General features: G+C 38.0%; 1 protein-coding gene across 3 annotated transcripts in view; it reads right to left on the bottom strand.

Annotated features, from left to right (window-relative positions):
• Window positions 1–3,015: 3,015 nt before the first annotated feature.
• FAM151B (family with sequence similarity 151 member B) overlaps window positions 3,016–26,553 on the bottom strand; it is a 46,686-nt gene continuing 23,148 nt past the window's right edge. For 2 of the 3 annotated variants that reach the window (XM_087430122.1, XM_004420412.3), the window contains exons 3-6: window positions 25,733–25,898; window positions 20,917–21,134; window positions 16,925–17,060; window positions 3,016–7,297 (exon numbers count right to left, since the gene is read on the bottom strand). In XM_087430122.1, coding sequence (XP_087286248.1) covers window positions 7,138–7,297; window positions 16,925–17,060; window positions 20,917–21,134; window positions 25,733–25,887 — 669 coding nt within the window. In that variant the 5' untranslated portion in view covers window positions 25,888–25,898 and the 3' untranslated portion in view covers window positions 3,016–7,137. Of the gene's footprint in view, window positions 7,298–16,924; window positions 17,061–20,916; window positions 21,135–25,732; window positions 25,899–26,065; window positions 26,499–26,553 lie in introns of those variants that run through there. The other variant, XM_087430123.1, reaches the window with a different exon arrangement.

Consider the following 26,553-nt stretch of genomic DNA (forward strand, 5'->3'; position numbering starts at 1 on the left):
AATAACTTAATAGATTTTTCAGATAATTGTGGATGGTCTCCTTTGATACTGTACCCAAACTTGGTAAGTGGTAGTTTCGTAAAAGGTTAGTTGTAATGCTGAATCTGAAACCACATCAATGAACTTCCATACTTGGTTACACTCGATTTCATTGTTCTGTCTTGCACTTTGAACGGATTCCTCACCCATGCAAGATTTTATACCATGCACTAGTCATTTGGAATATATTGATTCCTTGAGTTATGCAGATCTTCCAAATGTTGACACATTTCATTATATAACAAAAAAAAATAACATTTATTAATATTACCACTGATTTCAGAGAAAAGTCTTTAAGTATTGGGAATCATCAAGCTCACGATGGGATTCAAGTTTATACAAATTCTAATTTTTCATGTAAAAGCTCAGGTTTTATCATTGGCAACAGACACTGTCAGTTGTTTTCCTTGAAGCGACAAGCTTGCTTTGTTCATTTTTGAGAAAATATCTGCCAAATACCCAAGACTGAGTAACTTAGTCTGTAAGTCATTTTTTCAAGTAAATATTTTTTCCATGAAAAAATGGCTAGTTCAGTTTGCAACAAGTGCTTTTAAGACAATCACTGCACAGTATACAGAACTATTCTATGCTTACCTCCCATTTCATCTATGGAATACTAAAAAGATGTGTACTCAAGGTCAAGATTTACTAAAATTAATAATTTTTGCTGAATCTGATATTAAGTCTTTTTTCTTCCTCTTTAATGTGAGTGTGTGGCAGTGAAGAGTATGATTGCCAGTGGATGCCATGAACTTGATCATACTAAAGCATCAACAATTTAACCTACCATTGTTTTTCCACCATCAGCACAAATGTCAACACAGTGAGACAGGCAAATACCATTATTTGTGAAAGAATAACAATTTCACAAATGGTTTTGACCTCAGGGATCTCCTAAAAGTGTCTCGGGAACTGAGGGGTTTGCAGGCCACGCTTTAAGAACAACTGGTCTAAGAGAATTACTGAGGTTTTTTGTTATCCATCCATCCATCCATCCATCCATCCATCCATCCATCCATCCCTCCCTCCCTCCCTCCCTTTGTTAAGGGCCTATTCTGGCCAGGTATCACGTAAAAACGAACAGTTTCATTCCCCAAAACAGCACAGTTGAGGGCAAAATACAAACCTGTAAAATAATTATAGTCTAGCAGAGAATGTGCATCAGGAGAAAGCCCACAGGTCTGCCTGGGGGAGTCATGAAAGGCTCCTTAAAAGAACCTTGGTTTAGGGGCAGGGCTCAACAGGCTCCGTGAAGAAGTCATGCCCTTCTACTTTGAGTTTTGATTAGCTCTTGAATTCACAAAGTAGCAACAGACTCACACAGCCAATATTTCAATTAAAATTTTTAAACTCTTATTACATTCTTTCACCCCAAGGAAGGAATAAAGAAGAAAGGGGCAATGCCCCGCCTTAACGAAGATTCTATAGCAGCAACCAAACCCAGAACAGCTCAGCCTCTAGATTTAGTCAGACGGGTCCCTCTCACGAGCAGAAGCATGGAAATGAAAGAGCCTCCGGAGAGGCCAGGAGGCTGGGGGAGCCCCTTGCACGCCCTGCCCGTTTTCTAGCTACTCTGATGGTGGGGCTGTGCGGTTAGTTCTATTGTTTAAAATTATGAAGTCATGTAAAATGTGTAGTAAAGTAGCAATTATTGGGGGAGGTGTCTTTAAGAAACTGACAGAATTAAATAAAAAAGCATCCTTTCTAAAGTTAGAGTGGGAGGAGAGTTCAGGGATAGGCAGACGGAGTTTTCATTTTTCTTTCCAAGTTGGTATAAAGCAGCAATATCGACAAATCACTGAGAAACACGGCTACACCTGGCCTCTGTCCTAGCCTGTTTGGGTCAGTAGCACCCCCTGTTACCCAAGCCCGAAATACAAATGCTAGACTCTTCCTTCTCACCCACACTCCCCATTCACTAGTTTGAAACCTCTGACAAGCTCTTCCTTCTTAACCTGTCCTCTGTCCCTCAGCCTTTCCTCCCCTTGCGCCACCACTTTAATCAGGACTTCATCTCCCTTCACTTCAAGAATGCCACATCTCCTTCTCATGCCACCGCAGTCACCTCTCTAACACTCAAACCTGATGATAACGCTTCCCTGCTTAACAAGCCTTGGCTCCCACGGTCTAGGAGAATAGCAGTGCCCTCCTTGGCTCAGAAGACAAATCTGGCCCCCGCCTAAATGTCCAGCCTCGCAGCACAGCGCCTCCACAGACTTGTTTGAGCAGGTCAGATCAGGCTTTTTCCCACTTCACGTTGCTTTGCTCATGCGCCTCTGTCTGAAAGGCTCTTCCCTCTCTAAGTCTACCTGGTGAATCCTAGCGTTCAAGACACAACTTAAGTGTCTTCTCACAATTAGACTGCTGTATCTCACCACAACCTCGTGTATACTAGTTTCACCACAGGAGTTATATCCAAATTACTGTTTACAGGTCTCTCTCTCCCTACTATCCTTGAGGTAGGAATCATTTCTTAATTATTTGCACAGCCTCAGCACATCAGACATCAATTAGATGTCTGCCCCATCCCTCCCCCTGAGTTCCTACTGAGCCCTGGAGTCCCTTCACGTCTCCCTCATGAAAGACACAAGTCACTGGACAAATTAGGGTCCCTGGACCAAAAGATGGTGCGTACAGAGAAGAGAGGCAGTCTCAGAGAAGAATGAGTAACACTGACGCAGAACACTAGACCAGACCCACGCGCTGCTGCTGAGGTCCCAAGAGCTCCTAATCCCGCCCCACTTCTTCCAAGACCTGGTTATCAGCTCTTCTTGGTTTCACGTATTCATTCGACTCCCATTTTCTAGATAAAGACATTCTTTAGCACTACTCTCCTCATCTTTCTTTTGAACACTCACCTATTCGCCTTGTGTTGATTCATGAATTTATGATTATAAGCAGATCGTAGGCTCCTATCCTACTAGGTAGGCTCACGTCTTACATTCCCAAGCGATAGAACTAGCATTTTTCTATATATTCGTTAGGTACTTAATTTTTTTAATTACAAGGAAAAAATCCAAGACCCTAGCTCCAACAAACAAGCAAATAAACAATCTGTTCTGAATAACTTTTAACAATTTCTCACTGGATAAATGAGTACATTTCTGGCTAATTAGCAATTACATCATTCCTACAGGGCCACAAGCTACCGTACTTTTTAAAGCTCTGATTTTTTCAACAATTGGATTTGTACCAAAGTCTCTTCTAGGGCTAGGATTGCTCTGCCAGGCTTGGGGAATAGTCCCCAGATGCTATGGGATCTCAATGCCAATATGTTAGACCCGAGAACTGGGAGGGGAAAAATAGGTGGTACTTAACCATTTACTTATTTTGAGTCTCTGAATTTCTTTCCAAATATTTTCCTAGGTATATAAATGCACATAAAGACAATTTTACATAAATAGTATGATACCATACATCTGTTTTGCAGCCTGCAGTATGTTGTAACATTTTTCTATATTAATAAATGTAGACTTTCAGTGTCTACATAGTACTGTATTGCATTCTTTTACATGAAATCCTTTAAAATATTATTTAATAACCAAATTGTTAAGCGTCTGTTTAAGTCTTTGTCTTTTTTTTTTTTTTTTTTTGTGAGGAAGATCAGCCCTGAGCTAACATCCATGCCATCCTCCTCTCTTTTGCTGAGGAAGACCGGGCAATCCTCCTCCTTTTTTTTTTCCCCCAAAGCTCCAGTAGATAGTTGTATGTCATAGTTGCACATCCTTCTGGTTGCTGTATGTGGGACGCGGCCTCAGCATGGCCGGACAAACGGTGCAACGGTGCGTGCCCGGGATCTGAACCCGGGCTGCCAGTAGCAGAGCGCGCGCACTTAACCGCTAAGCCACGGGGCCGGCCCCAAGTCTTTGTCTATTTTTAATTGGGTTGTTTAGCTTCTTTTAAAAAATCAGTTTAAGGGGCCAGCCCGGGGGGGAATAGCAGTTAAGTTCATGCGCTCCACTTCTGCTGCCCGGGGTTCGCAGGTTCGGATCCTGGGCGCGCACCATCGCAGCACTTGTCAAGCCATGCTGTGGCGGCGTCCCATATAAAGTGGAGGAAGATGGGCACCATGTTAGCCCAGGGCTAATCTTCCTCACCAAAAAAAAGCCGAAAAACAAAAAAAATAAGTTTTTAAGAGTTCTTCACAGATTCTGAGTATGAACTCATTGTCAGATATGTGTAAATGGTGTCTTTTGATGAGAAATTTTAAATTTTGATAAAGCCCATTAATAGATTTTTTTCTTTTATAGTTAGTGTTGTTTTATCAGAAATCATTTCCTTGGGGTGTAGAGGAAATAGGGAGAGGTTAGAAATGTCTTACAATCTTATATGTCAATTATACCTCAATAAAGCTGATTTAAAAAAAGAAATCATTGCCTACGCCAAAGTCATGAAAACATTTTCCTTTATTCTCTTCTAAACGCTTTATAGTTTCAGCTTTCACACTTAGGCCTAAGATCCAACTCAAATTACTATTTGTGTATGGTGTGAAGTAGGGATCAAGGTTATTTTTTTCCATACGGATATCCATTAAAAATTTACTTTTCAACAGAACATATTTCATAATTCTTTTATATATTTGTTCCTGAGAACACTTTAAAATATACCTTTAAATCTTAATCTAAGTGACATTCAGTTGATAAATTTCTCAACATAAAACATTTTTGCCTTAAGACTAATATTTTTGTGTGTGTGTGAGGAAGATCGGCCCTGGGCTAACATCCATGCCCATCTTCCTCCACTTTATATAGGACGCTGCCACAGCATGGCCTGACAAGCGGTGCTTCGGTGCGCACCCGGGATCCGAACCAGCAAACCCTGGGCCGCCGCAGCAGAGCGTGCACACTTAACTGCTTGCGCCACCGGGCTGGCCCCCAACGCTAATATTTTAAAAAAGACTATCAATGCTCAGATAATCAATCAAGTAGTAAAAATAATCTTCTGGAAAAATAAATTTTACTTCAAACTTCAAAATGCAGTTCATTTATAAATTCAACTTTCTTAAAGTAAAGCATGGTCATTTTAGAAAATTTATAAATTAAACATTATTTTTTACTATAATTTTAGTTATTCTTTGTTACAATTGTTAGAATTTTATAATTATGAAATTGCACCTTTTGCTTTTGGCAAATAACCACAGAAAGTGAAGTTTTAGGTGGTACTTGACAAATAAATAGCACTGCATTCAGTTGGAGCTAAAATTTAAAGTGGAAATATAACTACGTCTTTAAGTATTTATATGTCTACGATGTTTCATGTTATATTTCTCACTGCCATCTATCTACCTACCTACCTACCTACAGTGGATATGATCACATGATAAGTGTAAAGAAGGGAACTAATTTTATCTGTTGAGCATTTGCCATGTAGTGAGCATTGGGCTAGATGCCTCCATTACGTGAATTCCTCAATCTTCATAACAGCCCTAAATGAGAATCCTCATCCCCGACCCACTCCCTCTTTTATAGAAGAAGAAACCAAGATTCAATGAGGTTAAATATTTCCCAAAATCTGTGGCTAGTAAGGGACAGAGGTGGAGCTGTGAGAGAAGTCTGTCTGAATTCAAAACCCAAGCTCTCTTCTTTATATAGAACTACCTCATTCTCTGGGAGAAAATGGTTGATAAACAAAAGGCAAATTACATATCTTATGACATTCATTGGTGAACTATGTTTCAATAAATCAAAGAAGCAACATGTTTTTCTGAATGCCTTGCTCAGGACTATGCCAGCCACCGTAAAGGACAGTTAAGAACGTCCCCTCACCATGAAGGATTTTATAATCTAGCAGAGGAGACAGAACTAACACGTATGACACAATTAGTGAACAATATTAAATAAAGTTAACTGTTAAAGTAAGATCTAGAGACCACTGATGTTGTAGGCATTGAAGTGGACTGTGCTGGAGGACACTGACTTGACTTTTAGAGTGGGACTTTATTATGAAGGGTCTTGAAAGAGTAAAATTCAATGAAGTTGAGTTTAAGACGACCCTGGAGGTTTCTTCAGCAGAAATAATCAGGGTGGGGCCGGCCCCATGGCTTAGCAGTTAAGTGTTTGTGCTGCTACTGGCGGCCCGGGTTCAGATCCCAGGCACGCACTGATGCATCGCTTCTCTGGCCATGCTGAGGCCGAGTCCCACATACAGCAACTAGAAGGATGTGCAACTATGACATACAACTATCTACTGGGGCTTTGGGGAGAAAAAGGGGGAGGATTGGCAATAGATGTTAGCTCAGAGCTGGTCTTCCTCAGCAAAAAGAGGAGGCTTGGCATGGATGTTAGCTCAGGGCTGATCTTCCTCACAAAAAAAAAAAAAAAAAAGAAATAGGGTATCTCTGAGTACAGTATGAGGAATGAGTCATGAAGAACTACTTTTTGAAGTTCTAGTAGTACAAGGACCTGGACTAAGGTGGTACTGGTGAGAAACAGAAATCAGATGATAAGATTACCAGGATTAAAATTCTGCTCTCCAACACTATTTTGCTCACAATAGATAAGATACTATGATCGAAAAAAAGAATACAAAAAACACAGGTAGCTGTCAGCATGCTCCCAACAATATGGAAATTCTAGATCCATCTAATTTAATCTATATTGTTTTCAGTAAATGGACTTGATTTTGTTATGAGAAACCTGCTCACCCCTGTGCAAGTTAAAAACATTTTAAAGCCCTCTTACTCTTTTGTAGTCTCTGAAATAACCATTTCTCGAGGAAAAAGGAAAGAGGGTGCCATATTTCTGTGGAATCTCTGAAGCAAATGCCAACAAAATATGATTTATACCTGTATTATGTATGACACATGGATTCTTTCAATTATCTTCAGTATATCAAAATTATTTCTTATAAAGGGTTTTAAAGCATCATTTCCCTAAATTATTATTAGACGAGGCCCACTGAAATCTCTTCTTTCCAAATCTTTTAGCTAAGTACAGGATTATAAGGACATATGCCTAATCAAGTAAGCACTCAATAAGCGTTTTTTGATTGGATGAACTGGAGCCTAAATCAATCATCATAACTTATATGGTAATTAATTCAGACCAAAGCAGAGAAGGGTTATGAAACCAAAACATGAAATAATTTAGAAGAATCTTCTTAGAGATTAACTTCGATTCCAACGGCTCGTTTAAACTCCTGGTTTTGTGGTTCCAAGATGTCATAGAAAACTTGTTTTTTGTCAAAATGGTCTCTAATACAAAGTAAATCTTCAAGGGAATAGTTATCATTTTTTCCAGTCCAAATAGTCAGGCTGTACCTGCATTAAAATAAAACAGAATTATATAGTTAAAAGTGAAAGATAAGAAATAGTGATGAGGAATTCCAATAAGCCTAAAAATAGTTACTCTCATTTGTCTCTAACCCAAATTCACACAGATGAAAAAATTCATTAGCAATGGCGGAACTGTACTTTCCTGTTTCACTCCTTCATCAACATCAAAGAGATCAGAGAGAAAAAAATTCATGTCTGTTGTTGAAATTAGGTAACTGCTGCATCTGAACTACAGGAATGTTAAACGGCTTAGAAACCCAGACTGGTAGCGCTGGAAACGGGCCAAATTTGGGACAAAAGAACTGAAGAGACTGTGTTGCTGATCAAGGAATCTGTTCCCTGCACAAAACTACAGCTCTGACCCCGACTTCTTCAGTAGCCTGCTCAGAGTCAAAAGCACAACTGGAAAGGACCGTGACGAGACACGAGCGTCACCGACATTCATACTCACTTCTAAGTGGCCCCGCTGTCCCTTATGGGGGTTTTTGTATGAGATACAAGAATGCCAAGAGATGTCACTAAGGTTGACCAGAATAGATTTAGATCCATTTCTAGAGTTAAAAAGCAATGATAATATACGCAGATTTATTACGGATGTAAGAATATGCTCGGAATTTTAATGTTACTTAAATTGCATAGGTTTCATTTTTTCCGGTGATATTAGTCCTATATCATTACTCCTATTGCTTTAGAGTCTAGGAAAATGCAAGGCTGTTAAGTAGTTTCCTATTTATCTTCCCCATAAACATGTCAGAATCCCGGGGAAAATCTCCAAAGCATTTCTTCTACTAACGATAATAGTCCAACTACGGTATATATTCTTGTCATATTGACACATTTCTGTCCTTAAGGATGGTGACACCATTCTGGAAATGTAACAGAGGAAAGTACTTTGGATTTTGTTCCCAGTGGTATTATGTGAAAAACCAAAAAGAATTTTTAAACTACAGCTGAGAACACAGAAAAGAAAAAATGAGAATTACTTCAAAAACCTATGTTTTTGCTAAAATGGCATCTTTATTACTTTATTTGAGCACCATGGTGACATATCTTATAAAAAGACACAGATATGAGTTTAGGTTAAAAGAAGAGCTTTCCAGCGTTATCTTTGTTTCTTTTAATCCTGCCTCTATTGTATTTAACCTGAAATAGGAAAAATAAAATTGCTGAAGGGTATCTTAAATTGTATTCATTTAAATCAATTCTCGTTTCATTTTTTAAGACCTTTTTATTGTGAAATCACATATATAGGAAAAAAATGCATGAAATATAAATGTACATTTTAACAAATTACTATAAAATGAACTCCAGTGTAATCAAAACACAAATCAAGACACAGAATATGGCCAGCACCTCGGGAGGCCCCTGTGTGTCACTGCCCTGTCACAACCTCGCCTCTCCCCTGGAGTCCTCATGACTTTGACTTCTGTGGTAGCCATCTTCTTGTTTCTTTCTTTATTACTTTCTTCTTGCTAACCACCTATATATCCATCCCTAAACAATACAGCTTAATTTTTGCCTGTTAATTAATTGTATACAAATGAAACCATATGGTATATTTTTTTCAGTGTTGCTTTTTTTGCTGAATATTGTTTGTAAACTTATCCAAGTTGAAACATGTAGCTGCAGTTTATTCATTTTCTTTGGAGAATAACTTAGCATTATCTACTCAAGTTGAAAATATGAATACCCTATGTCCTAGAAATTCTACTCCTAGAAATTCCCTTCCTGTATAACCTTTATAAATGCAGGCACGTGTGCACCAGGATGTGTGTGTGTGTGTATAAAATGTATGAATGTTCACAGCAGTGATCTTTGTAATTGTCAAAACCACGAAATAATCCAAATGTCATTCAATAACAGAGCAAATAGTGACATACAAATAATAGAATATATAGTTCCTTATAAATTCCATATTAGAGCCCTTTTGAGTTACAAAAATCTTCCTCAACCTTGTGCCTAACCTGTTCATGCTCTTCCTGATATCTTTAGATGGAAAGAATTTCTGAATTTTAATTTATTCAAATTACTCACACATATCCTCTATGGTTAGTGATTTTTGTGTCTTGTTTAAGAATTGCTTCCCATCCCCAATTATTAAGATAGTCTCTCTCTTTTTTTTTTTAATTTTATTTATTTATTTATTTTTCCCCAAAGCCCCAGTAGATAGCTGTATGTCATAGCTGCACATCCTTCTAGTTGCTGTATGTGGGATGCGGCCTCAGCATGGCCGGAGAAGGGGTGCGTCAGTGCGCACCCGGGATCCGAACCCAGGCCGCTAGCAGCGGAGCACGGCGCACTTAACCACTAAGCCATGGGGCCAGCCCCTAAGATATTCTCTAGTGACGTATTCCATTAAAACTTGGTTGTTTTACCTTTCATATTTAAAAAAAGACTCTGAAAGAGGTCGAGTTAAGAAAAACCCAAAATTAGGACAGAGGAAAACAAATAGACAATAAAACACAAAGGAGAACTAGACAGAAAAGCAGAAGAACCCACTTAGTGCGATGCCATCCAGCCGAAGGACAGGGAGTTCAAACGGAAGGGGGTGACCAGCAGTACTTAAATGTTGCAGAGGTTAAGAATTTGGCTTGAACACAGTGTGATCCTCAAAGGAGAAATTTCAGGAGAGTAACTGACCACATAGGAAGTGGAAGGTGAGGAAAGTGAGGCAGCAGATAATGAAAAAAATGGGATGGTAGGAACCTCCTATTGAAACATGGCAGCCTTTATAAAGTCAGCACTGCCTCCTTTTTCTCCTAGGAATCACCCAAACGCAGTAAAAAGAACAAAAGAATGAAAATAGAAATCCCATCTTCAATGAAATCAAGAAAGAGCTGACACTACAAATTACAAACCAGGTGAAAAGGTTTCCAGTAGCAACAGAGATTAAGGCCAGATGGCTATGTGAGGAGATAGACAGCGTTGGCCCAGGTATGCAGATTACAGAGAAAGCCCACAAAAGACACTTCTGGATGAGGGGCACATTCCACCCAAACACCTTGCAACAGTGGGAATGGCGTCCCCGGATTATGTCTGGTCCCAAGAAGCAGCAGAGACAAGGAAGGAGTCAACACAGGAAAGCCATAGTTGTAGGAAGCAGTCTGTTCTGTGGAAACCCAAAATTTAAAATTTAAGAGACAGATGAAAGGTTTTACTTAGAGATACCACAGCTGCCCATCTCCACTGACGGAGGAGAAGTCAAAGGCTAAACAAACTCACACATGAGACTCTCAGTTCATAAGGAGCATAGCCCTGGTGCCTCGCCAGTATGAACTTTGGGCAAGTAGCTGGTCCAGGAAAAACTCACTTTCTTTAAAGCAGAGTAATCAAAATAAAATTGGCAGAGGTTTTACACAAGAGAGTACAAGACAATGTAAGGAAAAACAAATGGCAAACGGAGAAATAAAAACCTCATCTTTAAAAAACTGTCAAAACTGTCAGCTGAAACAGATGTAAAACTTAAAAAAAAAAAAAACAAGAATGCCACAAAGCAGATGAAAGCCACGACCAAACATTTTTAAATGACACCATTACCTCTCTAAAGAAAGAGCACAAAGCAGAGATAGGAGCTCATGGAAGAGGCTGAAGACCACAGAAAGGAGAAGACGAAACACTAATTGGCAGCTCTTAGGAAAAAAGTGGAAAATTAATACTATTACAGAAATAAGGTGAAAGCTGAAGGTACACAAGGGAGAATAAATATTGTTGAAAATATTGTAAGGTACAGAGAAGACAAATCATAAAACCAAGTAAAATAAAATGCAAATAAATAAAAAGAAAAGAAAGACTAAAGAGAAAATAATAGATACCAAAGATAGGCAAAGGAGATCTACATATTCATAACTGAAGTCCTTGAAAGAGAAAACAGTGTTACAAATGCAATAGAACAAGTATTTAAAAATATAATTCACAGAAATACGTCAGGAAAGGAGAACATTTGAATCTATATATTGAAAAGAACACCACAACCCTGAAAAAACTGGTACAGAATGGTCCATATTGAGACATATTCTAGTAAAATTACTGAGCCTCAAAGACAAAGAGCCCTTTCTACATTCAGTTCCTCCCATCGCCCCCTGAGTCAAGTCACTTTAAGGGTGCAAAAATCATCAGGCTGGCTTCACACTTTTCCATGTCAACGCTCACAGTGGAAAGCAGAGGAGCGATGCCTTCAAAATCCTCAAGGAAAGGCACTATGAGCCAAGAATTTATAGCCAGCCAATCTATCATTCAGTATGAAGTACAAAGTTGAACTTTGAGAGAGAGAGTATGGTCAACTAAAATTAGGGGAGAAGGGGGAAGAAATACGCTAATTTTATTACTGCGCATAGAAGTTAATGAGCACTTGTGAAGAAGCAGATTAAGCATATCTTATGAAGTAGCAGTAATAAATAACCAAGAGGAAAATAACTAACAACAAATTATCAGAATTAAAAATACAAAACAAAGAAAGCAGCTACAGTGAAATGTTTCTTAAAGCTATAAAAATAGCAAGTATACTAGTTTTTAAAAAATAGCAGAAACAAGACGAAACATATCTGGGTTATAAACAAATGTAAATAAGTTAAACTCTTCTTTTAAAAGAAAAAGACTGCTAATTAGATTAATGGGAGCCAGGTATCTAAGCATATGATAAAGAATTTAACAACATGGAAAGGGAGAAGGCTAGAAAGAACTCTGAGGGGTTGGGTTGAAATCGGAAGTATCAGTATGAACTCATGGGTTGTTAAAAAAAAAAAAATATAGGGCCGGCCCCGTAGCTTAGAGGTTAAGTGCGCGTGCTCTGCTACTGGTGGCCGGGGTTCGGATCCTGGGCGCGCACCGACGCACCACTTCTCCGGCCACGCTGGGGCTGCGTCCCACATACAGCAACTAGAAGGATGTGCAACTATGACATACAACTATCTACTGGGGCTTTGGGGAAAAAAAAAGGAGGAGGATTGGCAATAGATGTTAGCTCAGAGCCGGTCTTCCTCAGCAAAAAGAGGAGGATTAGCATGGATGTTAGCTCAGGGCTGATCTTCCTCACACACACAAAAATAAATATATATACACACACACACACACACACACACAGATATAGAAATGGTTATATATGTATATGTAGGCAGGTGTGTGTGTATGTCTGTATAGGTGTGGTTTGTATATACATACATACATACACAGACCATAATCACACATACTCACACACACATATTTCCCAGCTCTGTCCCCATTGAGAGGTGCCAGAAGCAATGACACCCTAGGAGCAATGATTAAACTTCAGGTTTTGCTATCTAAATACCATCTGCCACTATAATCAAGCAGGGATCCTTAAAGAAGTGGCTGATTTGAGAATTGGGACAGGGAAAGTAAATGATGAACTTGTCAAGAATGCAGGACCTAAGATCTGTCATGAGGAAATATAGAACTGGCTCAGATTGAGGACATCTTTCATAATAAAAGGCCTGGAGTCTTTAAGCCTGTCAAGTACCCGAGAGAGAAAGACTGAGGAACTATTCCAGATAGAAGGAGACTGATGAGACATGACAACTAAATGCAATGCACATTCTTGGAGAGTTTCCTGGACCACCAGGAAATAAAAAAGCATTGCTGGAATGGTTGGTAAAATGTGAATGGGGCCTGTGGACTGTATGGTAGTGTTGCCTCAATGCTGGTTTCCTGACAGGGAGGCTGCATAGTAGTAATACAGAAGAGTGCCCTTGTCTGGGGAGGTACACACAGGAGTACTTAAGGATAATGAGGCATTATGCCAGAAAAAATACAAACAGAAAGAGAGAGAGAGAATAGATAAATGCAGGAAATGTTAACAATTTGCGAATCAGGTAAAGGAGCTGTAGCAATTTTTTGCAACTTTTTTATAGGTTTAAAACTATTTTTTTAAAATGACAATAAATCACCCTTAAAAAAGTCAATGAAAAATAAAACTCTCTAAGTCTATTTTTCAAAGAAAAGATAAGGCAGTTATTCAAGACAAACGAAAAGGAAGATGATGTGAATTTGGGTAAAAAAAAAATCATTAAATGAGACCAAGAAGGAGACCTTTTAATAATAAAAGTATAATTTTTAATGAAGATAAAACAGATGTGAATATGCACCAAATAATATATCATGAACACTTAATAAGCAAAAACTATGAAGGTATAAGAGGAAACAGACAAAAGTATTTTAATAGTTGGAGACTTTAACTCTCTTAGTCCATAAGAGAGAAAGTGGCCAAAAAATTAAAGATGACATATATTTGCATACATGCAAAATGTCACACTCATAAGGTTATTCATTATAGCGTTGTTTGTAATATCAAAGATTAGAAATATCCTTTATGTCCATCAACAGGAGGCTGGTTAAATAAATTATAATACATACATAAATATGATACACCCAGAAAAGAAAAATGAGGAACCTTAGAAAGAGCTCCAAGATGTATTGCTAAGTTTAAAAAAAAAAAAAGCAAAGAACAGAAGCAAGATATATAATATGCTACCTTTTGTTTTAAAAAGGAGGAGAAAATAAGAATCTGTATTTGTATTCACTCTCACATGCATAAGGAAACTACTGACTGTGGTTGTATAAGAAACTAACCACTGTGGTCAGTGAGGTTGGGCAGGACTGGGTGGATGGGAGAGAGGCTTTTCACAGTATAACTCTGTTCTTTTGTTTTTGAACCATGTGAATGTACTACTTATTCAAAGAATTAAATTAAAAATATTTTTAAAAGCAAACAAAAAGTAAGGCATAAAAGACTTAACATAACTAATAATGTATGTTAATGTGTCACAGAAACTAGTAGTTTCACTCCAATAGCCATTCTCCTTTCTTTCTTACATGACAATCCCTTGCATTCTAGGCACAAGATTGTACAGAATAACACCTACATTGCGCAGCTTCACCTGCAGACAGGTACTGGCACATGACCAAGTTACAGCCAGTGAGTGTGTGCAACTTCTAAGTCATGCCCTTAAAAGAGAGGGGCAGGACCTGAGCTTCTCTTCTTTCCTTCCTTCCTACCAACTGAAACTCAGACAAAGCAGTAATCAAATCTGACCATATTCTGAGGTCAATATCCTAAGAAAAGCAGGGCACCAAGAGAGAAGGATTCTGGATCCCTGACACTGTGGAGGCACTGAATCAGCCCTGGACTATTTATGCTTTCCCAGTTACGTGAGAGAGAAACAGACTTATTTAAGCTATTGTTAATGTAGCTTTCTACTATAACAGCCAAACTATATCCTCAAACAATACATGAACTCATACAAATATCCATATATTAAGCCATCAATACAACCTAAAGTCTACAAAGTAGAAATAGTATAGACATTATCTGATTACAATACTATAAAGCTTGAAAACTACTAACAAAGCCAAAATAAAAAAATAATTCTACCACCTAGATGCCCAAAAAAATTTCTCTTAGAACACCTTTTGAGACAAAGGAGAAAAAGCCACAATTGCAGAATATTAATGAATTAACAGTGATGAAAACCTACACATAAGAAACAATGAGATACAGCTAAAGCAGTGGTCAGATAAAATTACAGTCATATATACTTATATTAATAAATATAAAAGCGAAAATAAGTTGAGCATCCAACTCAAGAAATTAGAAGAAACTATAAAAAGCAAAATTTTGAAAGATAAAAGGCAGAAATGAATGAATCATAAACTAGGAAAATAAATAAATCCAAGAGCTGGTTCTTAAAAAAAAGAGAGAGATAAATCATTATCTAATCAAGAAACAAGGGGAAAAGCTCAAATAACAAAATAAGGAAATTATTTTAAAGACACAGAAGAAACTGAAAGAATAAGAAACTATTTTAATCATCTGTGTGTAAATAAATTTTAAAACCTGAATGAGATGAACAATTTTCTGGGGAAATACAATATACCAAAATTGACTCCTCAAGAAATGGAAAATCAAAACAGACCACTTACCATATAAGAAATAGAAAAGATTGTATGAGTTAAGCTTTCCCCAAGGCACTAGGTTTAGATGGTTTCACTGCTGAGTTTACCAAAACTCAGGTACAGGCCATTTCAATGTTATTTTTAACATCCCAGAACGCATAAAAAGAAGGCCAGGTTCCTAGTTTTGTAATGAAATGTACATGACATTGATACATTCTTTCTCAAGGAAAAAAAAATTCAGACCAATCTCACTTTCTTTTTTTTGAGGAAGATCTGCCCTGAGCTAACATCCCTAGTCAATCCTCCTCTTTTTGCTGAGAAAGATTAGCCCTGAGCTAATATCTGTGCCCATCTTTCTCTACTTTGTAGAGAGGGATGCTGCCATAGCATGGCTTGATGAGCGGTGCTTAGGTCTGCACCCGGGATCTGAACCTGTGAACCCCGGGCCGCTGAAGCAGAGCGCACGAACTTAACCACTATGCCACCACACTGGTCCCCAATCTCACTTTCAAATGCAGAAAATACTAACTAAAATGTTAGCAATAAAATTTAGGAGCACATTAAAAGAATGATAAATCATGATCAAGTGGGGTTTATTCTGGAAATGTGAGGATGGGTCAATATTACAAAATATTAATGTAATCTATGTTATTAATAGATATAGGGAGAAAAATACGGTTATTTTCATAGAAACAGAAAAGGCATTTAGTAAAAATTCAATATCTGCAGGAATATAGATACTTTAATGTACACGTGTCAGCTTTCCTTACTCTCTACGATACAGTGAATTATCAAACTGGGTCTTTTTCTGGATGATTTGTGAAAATTCTTTATTTGTTAGAATTCTTTGTATCTGTCTGACATATGTCTTCAGGATATTTTTACCAGAATCTTTCCATTTTTTTGTATTCAAATGTATCTAACTTTCCTTTTATAGCTTCTAAGTTTTGTGCCTTACTAAGAAAGGTCTTCTCCATTCTGCAACTATATAAAAAATCATGTTTTTTCTTTATGCATTTATGTTTGATGTTCAAGTCTTCAATTTATGTGGAACTGATTTTGGAGGAAGGACTAAGGAAGGTGCCAGCTTTGTTTTTCCTACATAGTTGGCCTGTTGTCCCAACACAAATTATTGAACTTGGGCTCCAATGAAATGCTAGCTTTTTCCGATACTAAGTTCCATGATAGAATTGGGTTTATTTCTGGACTTTCCCTGCTGTTCCATTGACTAGTCTATTAAAAAGACAGTATCAAAACTGTTTCAATATCTGTACCTGTATAACATTTTAAAATTTAATGGGTGGTCCAACTAATTTTTATTACATATTAAAATAATAAAATTTTATATGGAAAAGACTTCTGAAATTATGATAGAATTCAAAGGGAAACTATTTTATCCACTTATAGCTTTCGGTGAATGTATAACATAATGAAAAATACGACACATTTACTGGGCGTCTACTATGTGCAAAAACTTTTGTGAGGAATAGAGGTGAAAGACACAATGTTAAGTGAGTTAAGGTTCATTGAGGAGCTTCATTCTAGTGAGGCAGTCTGTGCGTTTACAGAACCAGTGTTTGTTCTCTCTGTCTCTATCTTTCTCTCACACACACTGTCTTTACATAATCAGGTTTCCTCCCCTTTCTGTCTCTGTCTCTCACATACACTCACATGCACACACTATACTGTTAAACTTATACATACCTATTTGACTTCTTTAACAGCCAGTGTAACTGAGAACAAGACTGCCTGACCAATGCTGCTCTGACAGGAAATGTTACAGGCTGATTTAGCTCATTACATATATATTCCATCTCTTTCACCATTGTCCAACTGTAACCTGAAATGAAAAGAAAGTAATTCAACTTTTCTAATTGGAATCCTAAAACTCAATTAAATAAAAAACTAAATTACATATGAATAGGTAAATTCATAGATAATTCATAAAAATTTCCATTTGGAGTTACAGTGAATTAAAATACCAATTAATGGAAGAAAATATTTTGAGCGGAAAGTGTAGACAAAAAATTAAATCTAAAATCATGCCACAAGTGACCCAGAGCAAATTTAACAAAAAATTAAAATATTAAAAAGAAGACAACCTAACAATTGGGAGAAGATATTTGCAAACCATACTTCTGATAAGGGCTTAATCTCCAAAATATATAAAGAACTCATGCATCTCAACAACAAAAAAACTACCAACCCAATTAAAAAATGGGCAAAAGACCTGAACAGACATTTCTCCAAAGAAGATATACAGATGGCCAACAGACACATGAAAAGATGTTCAAAATCACTAACTATCAGGGAAATGCAAATCAAAACTACAATGAGATATCACCTCACGCCCGTCAGAATGGCTATAATTAACAAGACAGGAAACAACATGTGTTGGAGAGGATGTGGAGAGAAGGGAACTCTCATACACTGCTGGTGGGAGTGCAAACTGGTGCAGCCACTATGGAAAACAGTATGGAGATTCCTCAAAAAAGCAAGGATAGAACAGAACTACCATATGATCCAGCTATTCCACTGTTGGGTATTTATCCAAAGAACTTGAAAACACCAATTTGCAAAGGTACATGCACCCCTGTGTTCATTGCAGCGTTATTCACAATAGCCAAGACTTGGAAGCAACCTAAGTGCCCATCAAGGGACGAATGGATAAAGAAGATGTGGTATATATACACAATGGAATACTACTCAGCCATAAGAAACGATGAAATCCAGCCATTTGTGACAACACGGATGGACATTGAGGGTATAATGCAAAGTGAAATAAGTCAGAGGGAGAAGGTCAAATACCTTATGATTTCCTTCATTAAGTAGTAGATAATAACAACAATAAACAAACACATAGGGACAGAGATTGGATTGGTGGTTACCAGAGGGGAAGGGGGGAGGGAGGAGGGTGAAAGGGATAATTCGGTACATGTGTGTGGTGATGGGTTGTAATTAGTATTTTGGTGGTGAACATGATGTAATCTATGCAGAAATAGAAGTACAATGATGTACACCTGAAATTTTTACAATGTTATAAACCAATAAAAAAAAAAAGAATTACAGCATTAAAATATTAAAAAGAATTTACTAATCTCTCAAGTGCAAAAAAAGCCAATTTTGACACTATATTTAAAGATTTTAAGGCTCTTAGGTACATGCACATCATTAATATTCTCTATAAATTTAGATTTTCCATTTGTGTTAAGTTTTCTTTTCCAAGAGAAAGATGGCTGCTAGGTATTTACTAGCTGTTTAAGTAATAATAAACTTCAATTTTTTTGGCCTGTCCAAATTACTTACATATTTTACCTAAAACTGAAATAGTGGTAAAATTGACTTTTATATATGTTTTAAATCATGTTAAGCCATTGTGGAAAACAGACTTGCTTGTTTATAAATAGCTTCAGAAAAAAATTTATCTATTTTTATTTATTTTATTTTATTTTATTTTATTTTTTTTAAAGATTTTATTTATTTAATTTTTTCCCCCCAAAGCCCCAGTAGATAGTTGTATGTCATAGCTGCACATCCTTCTAGTTGCTGTATGTGGGACTCGGCCTCAGGATGGACGGAGAAGTGGTGCCTCTATGCGCACCCGGGATCCGAACCCGGGCCACCAGCATTGCAGTGCGCGCACTTAACCACCAAGCCACAGGGCCGGCCCTATCTATTTTTAAATAACCCTAAACTCTATCAAAAGCAGGTTGTAAAAAGTATTGGTCAGCAAAGGAACATTTTCCAGAAAGCCTACATGAATAAGTTAGTTTGGGAGCTAAATGCCTCATGAAAGAAGGGAAATGTCTGCTTTCCTTTAAAATCTGGAAAATTATACCTTTTTAATTAGAAAAAGGGATTGCTAACAGGAGCTATACTTACATGACTATAAACTTATAAACTCTCTTTTCCAAATTTGTGGCATAAGAAATAGGGAGGATAAAACACACGTTGGTAATGACAGGAGGCCAGTAGGGAAAAGCAGCCGGGAAACATTTAACACCAACACGACTTAGAGACCCAGAAATGGTTAACTCACTTCAAGCCTGAGGTTAAAGTCAGTGAGACTGAACAGTGACTAAAAGGAGTTTAGAATCAGTTAGGAAGTTACTAAATTGTTTCCATTTTACCTTCTTTAAACACTTTGAATTCTATGCTATATTCTTTATTGAAACTAATAAAAATTAAAATGATTAGAAAATTAAAATAGAATTAAGTTAAAGCATATTATTTTTTCTCTCAATTATATCAATTGTTGGTCCAGGGGGTTATAACCTAAATGTCACTACTCACTAGATGACAGTGAAATTAGATGACTCTAATTTCATGTTAGACTTAAAAACTTTACATCTAAAAATAATAATAGCAAATAAGTAAAAAATGAATGTCCGGAACACAAGATAAAGGTCAACATCTCCATAGACTCTAAATACCTTTTTAGTTTATTATTTTTACCATGCGGACAGGTGTTCCAGAGCACCTGATTGCTTCCTGGCTGTTTACCTGGAAATCACTACCTAGGGATGTACAGTGATGCGTCGCTAAACAATGGGGATCCATTCTGAGAAATGCGTCGTTAGGCAATTTTGTCATTGTGTGAACATCACAGAGTGTACTTACACAAACCTAGACGGTATAGCCTACTATGCACCTAGGCTCTATGGTACCAATCTTATGGAACCACCATTGTACATGTGGTCTGCCGTCGATTAAAATGTCGTTATGCAGGGCATGACTGTATGGAGAAACAGAAAGATGAATCCAAATAGTGTAATAAGTTTCAGCCAGGAAAAAGCAACTGAATATTAGGTCCATCTGTAAGAATATGTGAAGGGAAAGAGGGAATCCAGCCTAGAGGAGGGTCTCATGGCCTCCCCTCTCCAGCCAAAGAGAGTGGGAGGGCACCAAGGTTCCCTTCCAATGTCTAGGGGGCAGAACTCGTGCTCTTCAACCACACTCCCCCTGCTTCTGGCCTCACATTGCTTGAAAAGCTCTGATTACCACTTCTTTATCTTTCATCTGACATAGGGAGTTTGCTCCAAGGTAAAAAGAAAAAAAAAAGAGCATAGAATGTTTTTCAAGTTCAAAGAGACCAACTCAGGATTTGTTTAAAGTACTTAAAGAGGCAGCTTTGGTGATTCTAGACCTTGCAAATAAATATTTCCTATGGAAGCTTGGTGACAAAACATCACCAACGAATGCAGTGTCTATCTGAAACAACAGAAAGAACAGTCATACATATATCTTCAAGGCCAGATCTTCCTCTCCATTAGGTCTTAGATTTTGTGGAATGTGTTTCAGTTTTGTATTTAAAGGTATTATTTTTATATTTGGAGTATATTTTATTTTATTTTATTTTTTTGTGAGGAAGATCAGCCCTGAGCTAACATCCATGCTAATCTTCCTCTTTTTGCTGAGGAAGACCGGCTCTGAGCTAACATCTATTGCCAATCCTCCTCCTTTTTTTTCCCCAAAGCCCCAGTAGATAGTTGTATGTCATAGTTGCACATCCTTCTAGTTGCTGTATGTGGGACGCGGTCTCAGCGTGGCCGGACAAGCAGTGTGTCGGTGCGCACCCGGGATCCGAACCCCGGCCGCCAGTAGCAGAGCGCATGCACTTAACCGCTAAGCCTCGGGGCCGGCCCTGGAGTATATTTTAATTTGACTAACCAGAAATACATTTTTAAAATTATTACCTTCATTGACTTTCTCAGGATGCCATCCTGTTGTCCAACCCAGGGAAAGTGTCACATCTGGAAAGAAGGATGTCACAGTTTCTATAAAAGGTTTTGCATCCACTACTCTGCTATTTGCATTTGGACCAGGAAGAATATCAGCATTAATCCACACAGGACGCTTCAGATGCCTCTTCACATTTTCCAAGAGCATCATGGATGGTTCTACAGCTGCCAGACTAAAAACACAGTTTGCTGTCAATGAGACATAGTCCTGAAGTAAAAGTAAAAAGTTCTTTTAGACTAGTAGTTTTAATGTTCTCAAATTCATAATGAAAGTGTAATATAATAATGCTTGAATTGAATAAAATTAAAGACCACACAGCACCAGAGGGGTAAGTTAACATATGCCGCATCCCAAAATGTTGATTCATGCTTATTACTCATCAAAGCACCCTATTACTATATTTACAGTACAAAGATTCTATAAATATGTGAATAACGACACTATTTGTGGACAGAGGTTTCAAAATTCTGTATTAGGATCACTCAGTATGAAAACAATTTAAGACAAACATTCACTCATCAAAGAATGTATAAATAAGATTTAAAAATTAGATATACTCATAACCTGCAAATTCACATTGATGAAAATACCCACAGTGCACTCAGGCACTGTGTCTCTAACACTGGCTCACGACCTTGGAGAACAGTCTCTTTTCCTTCATGTATTCTTGTGTGAGTCTGGACACGCAAACACATTTGTAAAAATGATTGCAAAGCATAAAATTACAACAGTTCCTTAAAGCTTTTATAAACTTCATCTTTTCCCCCTTTATCATAAACAGCTTTTCTGGAAACTAGAGACAACTACATTTTAGTTACTTTTAAATAAAAAAGCAGCTTCATTCTTTTTACTTCCCTACATCTATTCTGACATCTATAGATTTTGAAACAATACAGTTTTAATCAGCCTACATAATTTTTACTTTCTAAAAATATATACACAAACTTTACTGGAAAACTACACAAATAATTCTGAATCTCTTCTGAACCTTTAGGGCCTATATTCATTTCTAAGCAAATTACTTTTAGTGAATACTCTGACGGACGGCTAAGAATCTGGGCGAGGAGCGTGGAGGGGAAGACGCTCAGCACCCCCCGCAGTCTGCCACCTTTCTTCTTCACTGCCGGGAAGCCTTCCACCTACGCCTCCACCGCTCTTCACTATACTCCTTTTGGACCTTCTACTTCAAGAGGAAACACCGAAAATCTCATTATTTATTGGGTCATAGTTATTAGTGAGCAAGGATACTGTGTATTAAAGCCAGAGGAAGCCAGCCTCCAGCCTTTCACTCTTTTCCCATGTGGTCAGCTTCTTTTTTCTCACTCTTCTGCCCCTGAAATGGAGGCCCTAGATGTTAGTGGATTAATAAGTTCTAATGCTGGACTTTGCAGACTCTAATTTAGACGCTGTCATTTCTCTGTCTCAAGTGCTTTCTGCCTTGAAGGTATCGATACCATGTTAAAACCACAATTCTGAGATCTGGCACTATATCTCCTACAAAAGTCCCTCATTTTTTTTTTTTTTTTTTTGGTGAGGAAGTTCGGCCCTGAGCTAACATCTGCCAATCCTCCTCTTTTTGCTGAGGAAGACAGGCCCTGAGCTAACATCCATGCCCATCTTCCCCCACTTTATATGGGACCCTGCCACCGCATGGCTTGCCAAGCAGTGCGTCGGTGCGTGCCTGGGATCCGAACCAGCGAACCCCGGGCCACCGCAGCGGAGCGCGCGCACTTAACCGCTTGCGCCACCGGGCCGGCCCCAAAAGTCTCGCCTCTTTGGTAGCAAGCAACTTGTGCCTGTGACTTCAAAGCTTGCTTTGTCTGCAAGTCCCACAGCAGCCAAGTCCCCGTGGGGTTCAGCTCTTCACGGGTGAAGGAGGGAAACCCTGAAACTAACCGATGCACATCTGCCGCCCTCCACCTCTTTTTCCAGAAAGGACTCGGATTTCTTAAGAAATCTGGTGCCCGTGGAAGTTGGGTTAAACACTAATTTCCAGTTTACATTCCAGAGGGAACTTTTTAGGCTTTCTCAATTTAGTAAGCTGACACAGGGCGGTTTAAGATTGGTTCTCCATCGGATAATATCTAGTCGCAAACAGTATTTTCTCCCCAAAATTGAAATTCCACTAGCATATATTAAGCGTCTACTACATGCAAAGCACTGTGTAATTAAACTTAAGAAGCTATGACATGTATTCTCTGTACCATGAAACAAAGCATTTGATCTTTAATGCTTGGTGACTCAAAGTTTTAGATCTCTTTCCCTTTTCATATGCTTAGTTTTTCATACATTTACTATTGCTCTTTGAATTGTTCCCTGTGACATATTCTTTGGCTCCTCACCAGTCAGATCAGCTCATTAATTCCTAAACACTAGTGGCTACCACAAAAGGGCTGAGCCATTAGAGAAAGATTTTGCAAGTTTTTTGGTCATAACATATTTGAAGGGAGCTGCCAGTCTGGCTGGAGAGTTCACACTCTGAACTAAAACTCATATTCCATTTTATATGTAAATATTTTAATTACCACTAATATAGACTACAGTAATGACACTTTCCCTTACTGGAAACTTAAATAACATAACCAAAACCTACATTAAGAAAAACATAAAACCTTATGAAACAAAATAAAACTTTTGCTGTTGTAGTTCTTATTTTTCTGGAACTTGACAAAATAAGTCTAAAAGAGTAAATGTGGAAGAAAAGCTATAACATTTTTGGGAGCAAAAAAAAAAAGGACTGAGGACAAACTTTGCCAAACAGCAAAACAGAATATACACTACAAGGAACATCATACCATGTTCCTAGCCTGGAAGACTCAATATTGTAAATACTGCAAAATGACACATCCCTGCTGATTAATCTATAAATTCTATGTAATTCTAATTAAAATACCGTGGCCAACATTCTCAATTTTTTACATGTATTAGTATTAAGTTTCCCAACTGCCAAACGTCAAGATGACCATTTGAAGAGGGAAGTCCTGATCAAAATACTACCTAAATTTCTCTTTGGTAGCACTTATTTAATTCTCTAGGAAAGAATATAAACTTAGTTTTTATAGACTAGTTTTTTTTTCCTGAAAAGTTACTTTTAAGTCAAACTTGTGAGTATCATATCTTACTTTCCTATTAATTTCATTAAGAAATTGGGAATGACAAAATAAAAATCCTACTTGAAATTGCAATAAACCATTTAAAATTACATTTTTTTTTTTTTAATAATTTTTTTTTATTTATTTATTTCCCCCAAAGCCCCAGCAGATAGCTGTATGTCATAGCTGCACATCCTTCCAGTTGCTGCATGTGGGACGCGGCCCCAGCATGGCTGGAGAAGTGGTGCGTCGGTGCGCGCCCGGGATCCGAACCCGGGCCGCCAGCAGCAGAGCGCGCGCACCCAACCGCCAAGCCACGGGGCCGGCCCCTAAAATTACATTCTAAAGGAAAATAATTCTTTGCTAAAACACAGGAGTTTGCTAAAACTCCACATAAAATTTAAAAATCATCATATATTACTTAGTTATTATTTGTATACTCTCGTTCAGAGTGTGAACTCTCCAGCCAGACTGGCAGCTCCCTTCAAATATGTCATGACCAAAAAACTTGGAAAATCTTTTTCTAGTGGCTCAGCTCTTTTGTGGTAGCCACTAGTGTTTAGGAATGAATGAACTGATTTGACTGATGAGGAGCCAAAGAATATGTCACAGGAAACAATTCAAGGGGCAACAGTAAACATGAAAAACTGAGCACATTAAAAGGCAAGGAGATCTAAAACTTTGAGTCGCCAAGCACTAAAGATCAAAAGCTTTGTTTCATGGTACAAAGAATACTAAACTGGCTCAAGGAAACCTGGGATCTGGTCCTAGCTCAGCTGTCATGCTTGGCTGTTGTTCTTGGGAAAATCACTTAACCTCTCTGGCACTCTTTGCGAATAAAATGGAGTTGGACCATTCACCACCCTAAAAGCTTTTCCATTTTAAATAACTCTTTCATTCACTAACAGTATAATCAGGTTTACTGGTATATTTAGCTCTACAACAAATTATTAGAGTCATCTCAATAACCCCATGAGTAAGATTTCCAAATCCTTATTAATTTCTGGAGATAATTCAATTTATAATAATTCAATTGTTCAGAGATGAGGTAGGTTTACCACAAATCCTAGATTTTCATGGAAGTTGCCATCATGACTTATGGTGAGCTTTTGTGGTGTTAAAATATATTCCTAGCTTTACATAATTTTTACACTGCCAAAATACCACAAAAGTAAAATTTCCTGGGTCAGCCACAGGGAAGGAAATGACACTTAATCTTGTTCTTCATTATCAATGCCTCCAAAATACTATTTTTAAGGAATATTTCAGTTATTGAAGAATTCTAAATAATTCCCTGTAAACAAATAGAATAACATAAATCAAGTAGGATATGCATTAACTATCTCAATAAAATTCTCTCAATTCTCTCTCTCCTGGACTACTTTTTAATGAAAGTAGCATGTTAAATATACCATTTTATTATCACAATGGTCACTTATGATAAATTCCTTTATAAAAATTGACTTAATTTTAGCCTCAAAGGATCCCCAAGAAGCAATTTTAGCAAACAATTCAGTGGGTCTTAGGTCCATTCCTGAAACATATTAGTGGGCAATCCCATTATCAATTTAAATAAAAGCACAAAGTTAGTCAGGCACAGATATATAAGGCTATTAATCTTTTTTTCCCCAAAGTTACTCTGTAACAACCAGAAAACTGAACATGTTTGTACAAATACCTCTTGAAATCCAGCTTGATGCCTTTATTGCTCTTCGTCACTTCAGCCAGCCATTCCTGTAGAGTGTTATCACTGTGAGTTTCAGGAGGATGGGCCATGATTGGTTGGCCAGGTTCTGATCCATCACCTGGAAGAAGGACATCAGCCTCTATCATGTGCGCAGTACCTGTCCAAATAAGAGAACTTAAGTTAATGCCAATAAAACAGGGACTCCAGGAGATGCCACGTCCAGCATCCTTCTGGGGAGGATAAAAGGAAGGAAAGAAAACTAACATTTACTGAGTAACTACTAAGTGCCAGATACTGGGCGAGGCCTTTGCATGTCATTCTTACTTTTTACAGATGAGCAAACAGGTGGTGATGTTACCGCACCAGGTCCGGTTTTGCCGGCGGCCCAGAACGCCAAACACCGAGACAACGAGATTGCAGCAGAGAGAGGGTTTAATCACAAGGCAGCCAAGTGTGGAAACGGGAGAATGAATCTCAAATCCTCTTCCCCGAAAATAGGGACTCCGGGATATTTATGGGCTAGGGACAAGGTGTTCGGAAATGATAGGAGGTGAGGAGAGAAGAGGTGATTGATGATCTGTGCAAGCTAGTCAGGCTGCATGCCTCTTTGTAGGACGCGTGTTCACAGAATGGCAGCATTAGCGTGCCCTGAGGGTGGAGTTCCAATCTCTTGCCGTCAAAAGGTCACTTATTGGACACATGTCTGAGTGGGCCCAGTTGATGGGTTGGCGGTATCAATCTGGCCTGAAGTGGACAAGGGGTTCAGTTCCTGGAAAAATATAGCTCAAACACCCATTACCATGGTGACCCCG

Source organism: Ceratotherium simum, chromosome 4, assembly GCF_057802395.1.
Source record: "Ceratotherium simum simum isolate JZ-2026a chromosome 4, ASM5780239v1, whole genome shotgun sequence".
NCBI classification, from domain to species: domain Eukaryota; kingdom Metazoa; phylum Chordata; class Mammalia; order Perissodactyla; family Rhinocerotidae; genus Ceratotherium; species Ceratotherium simum.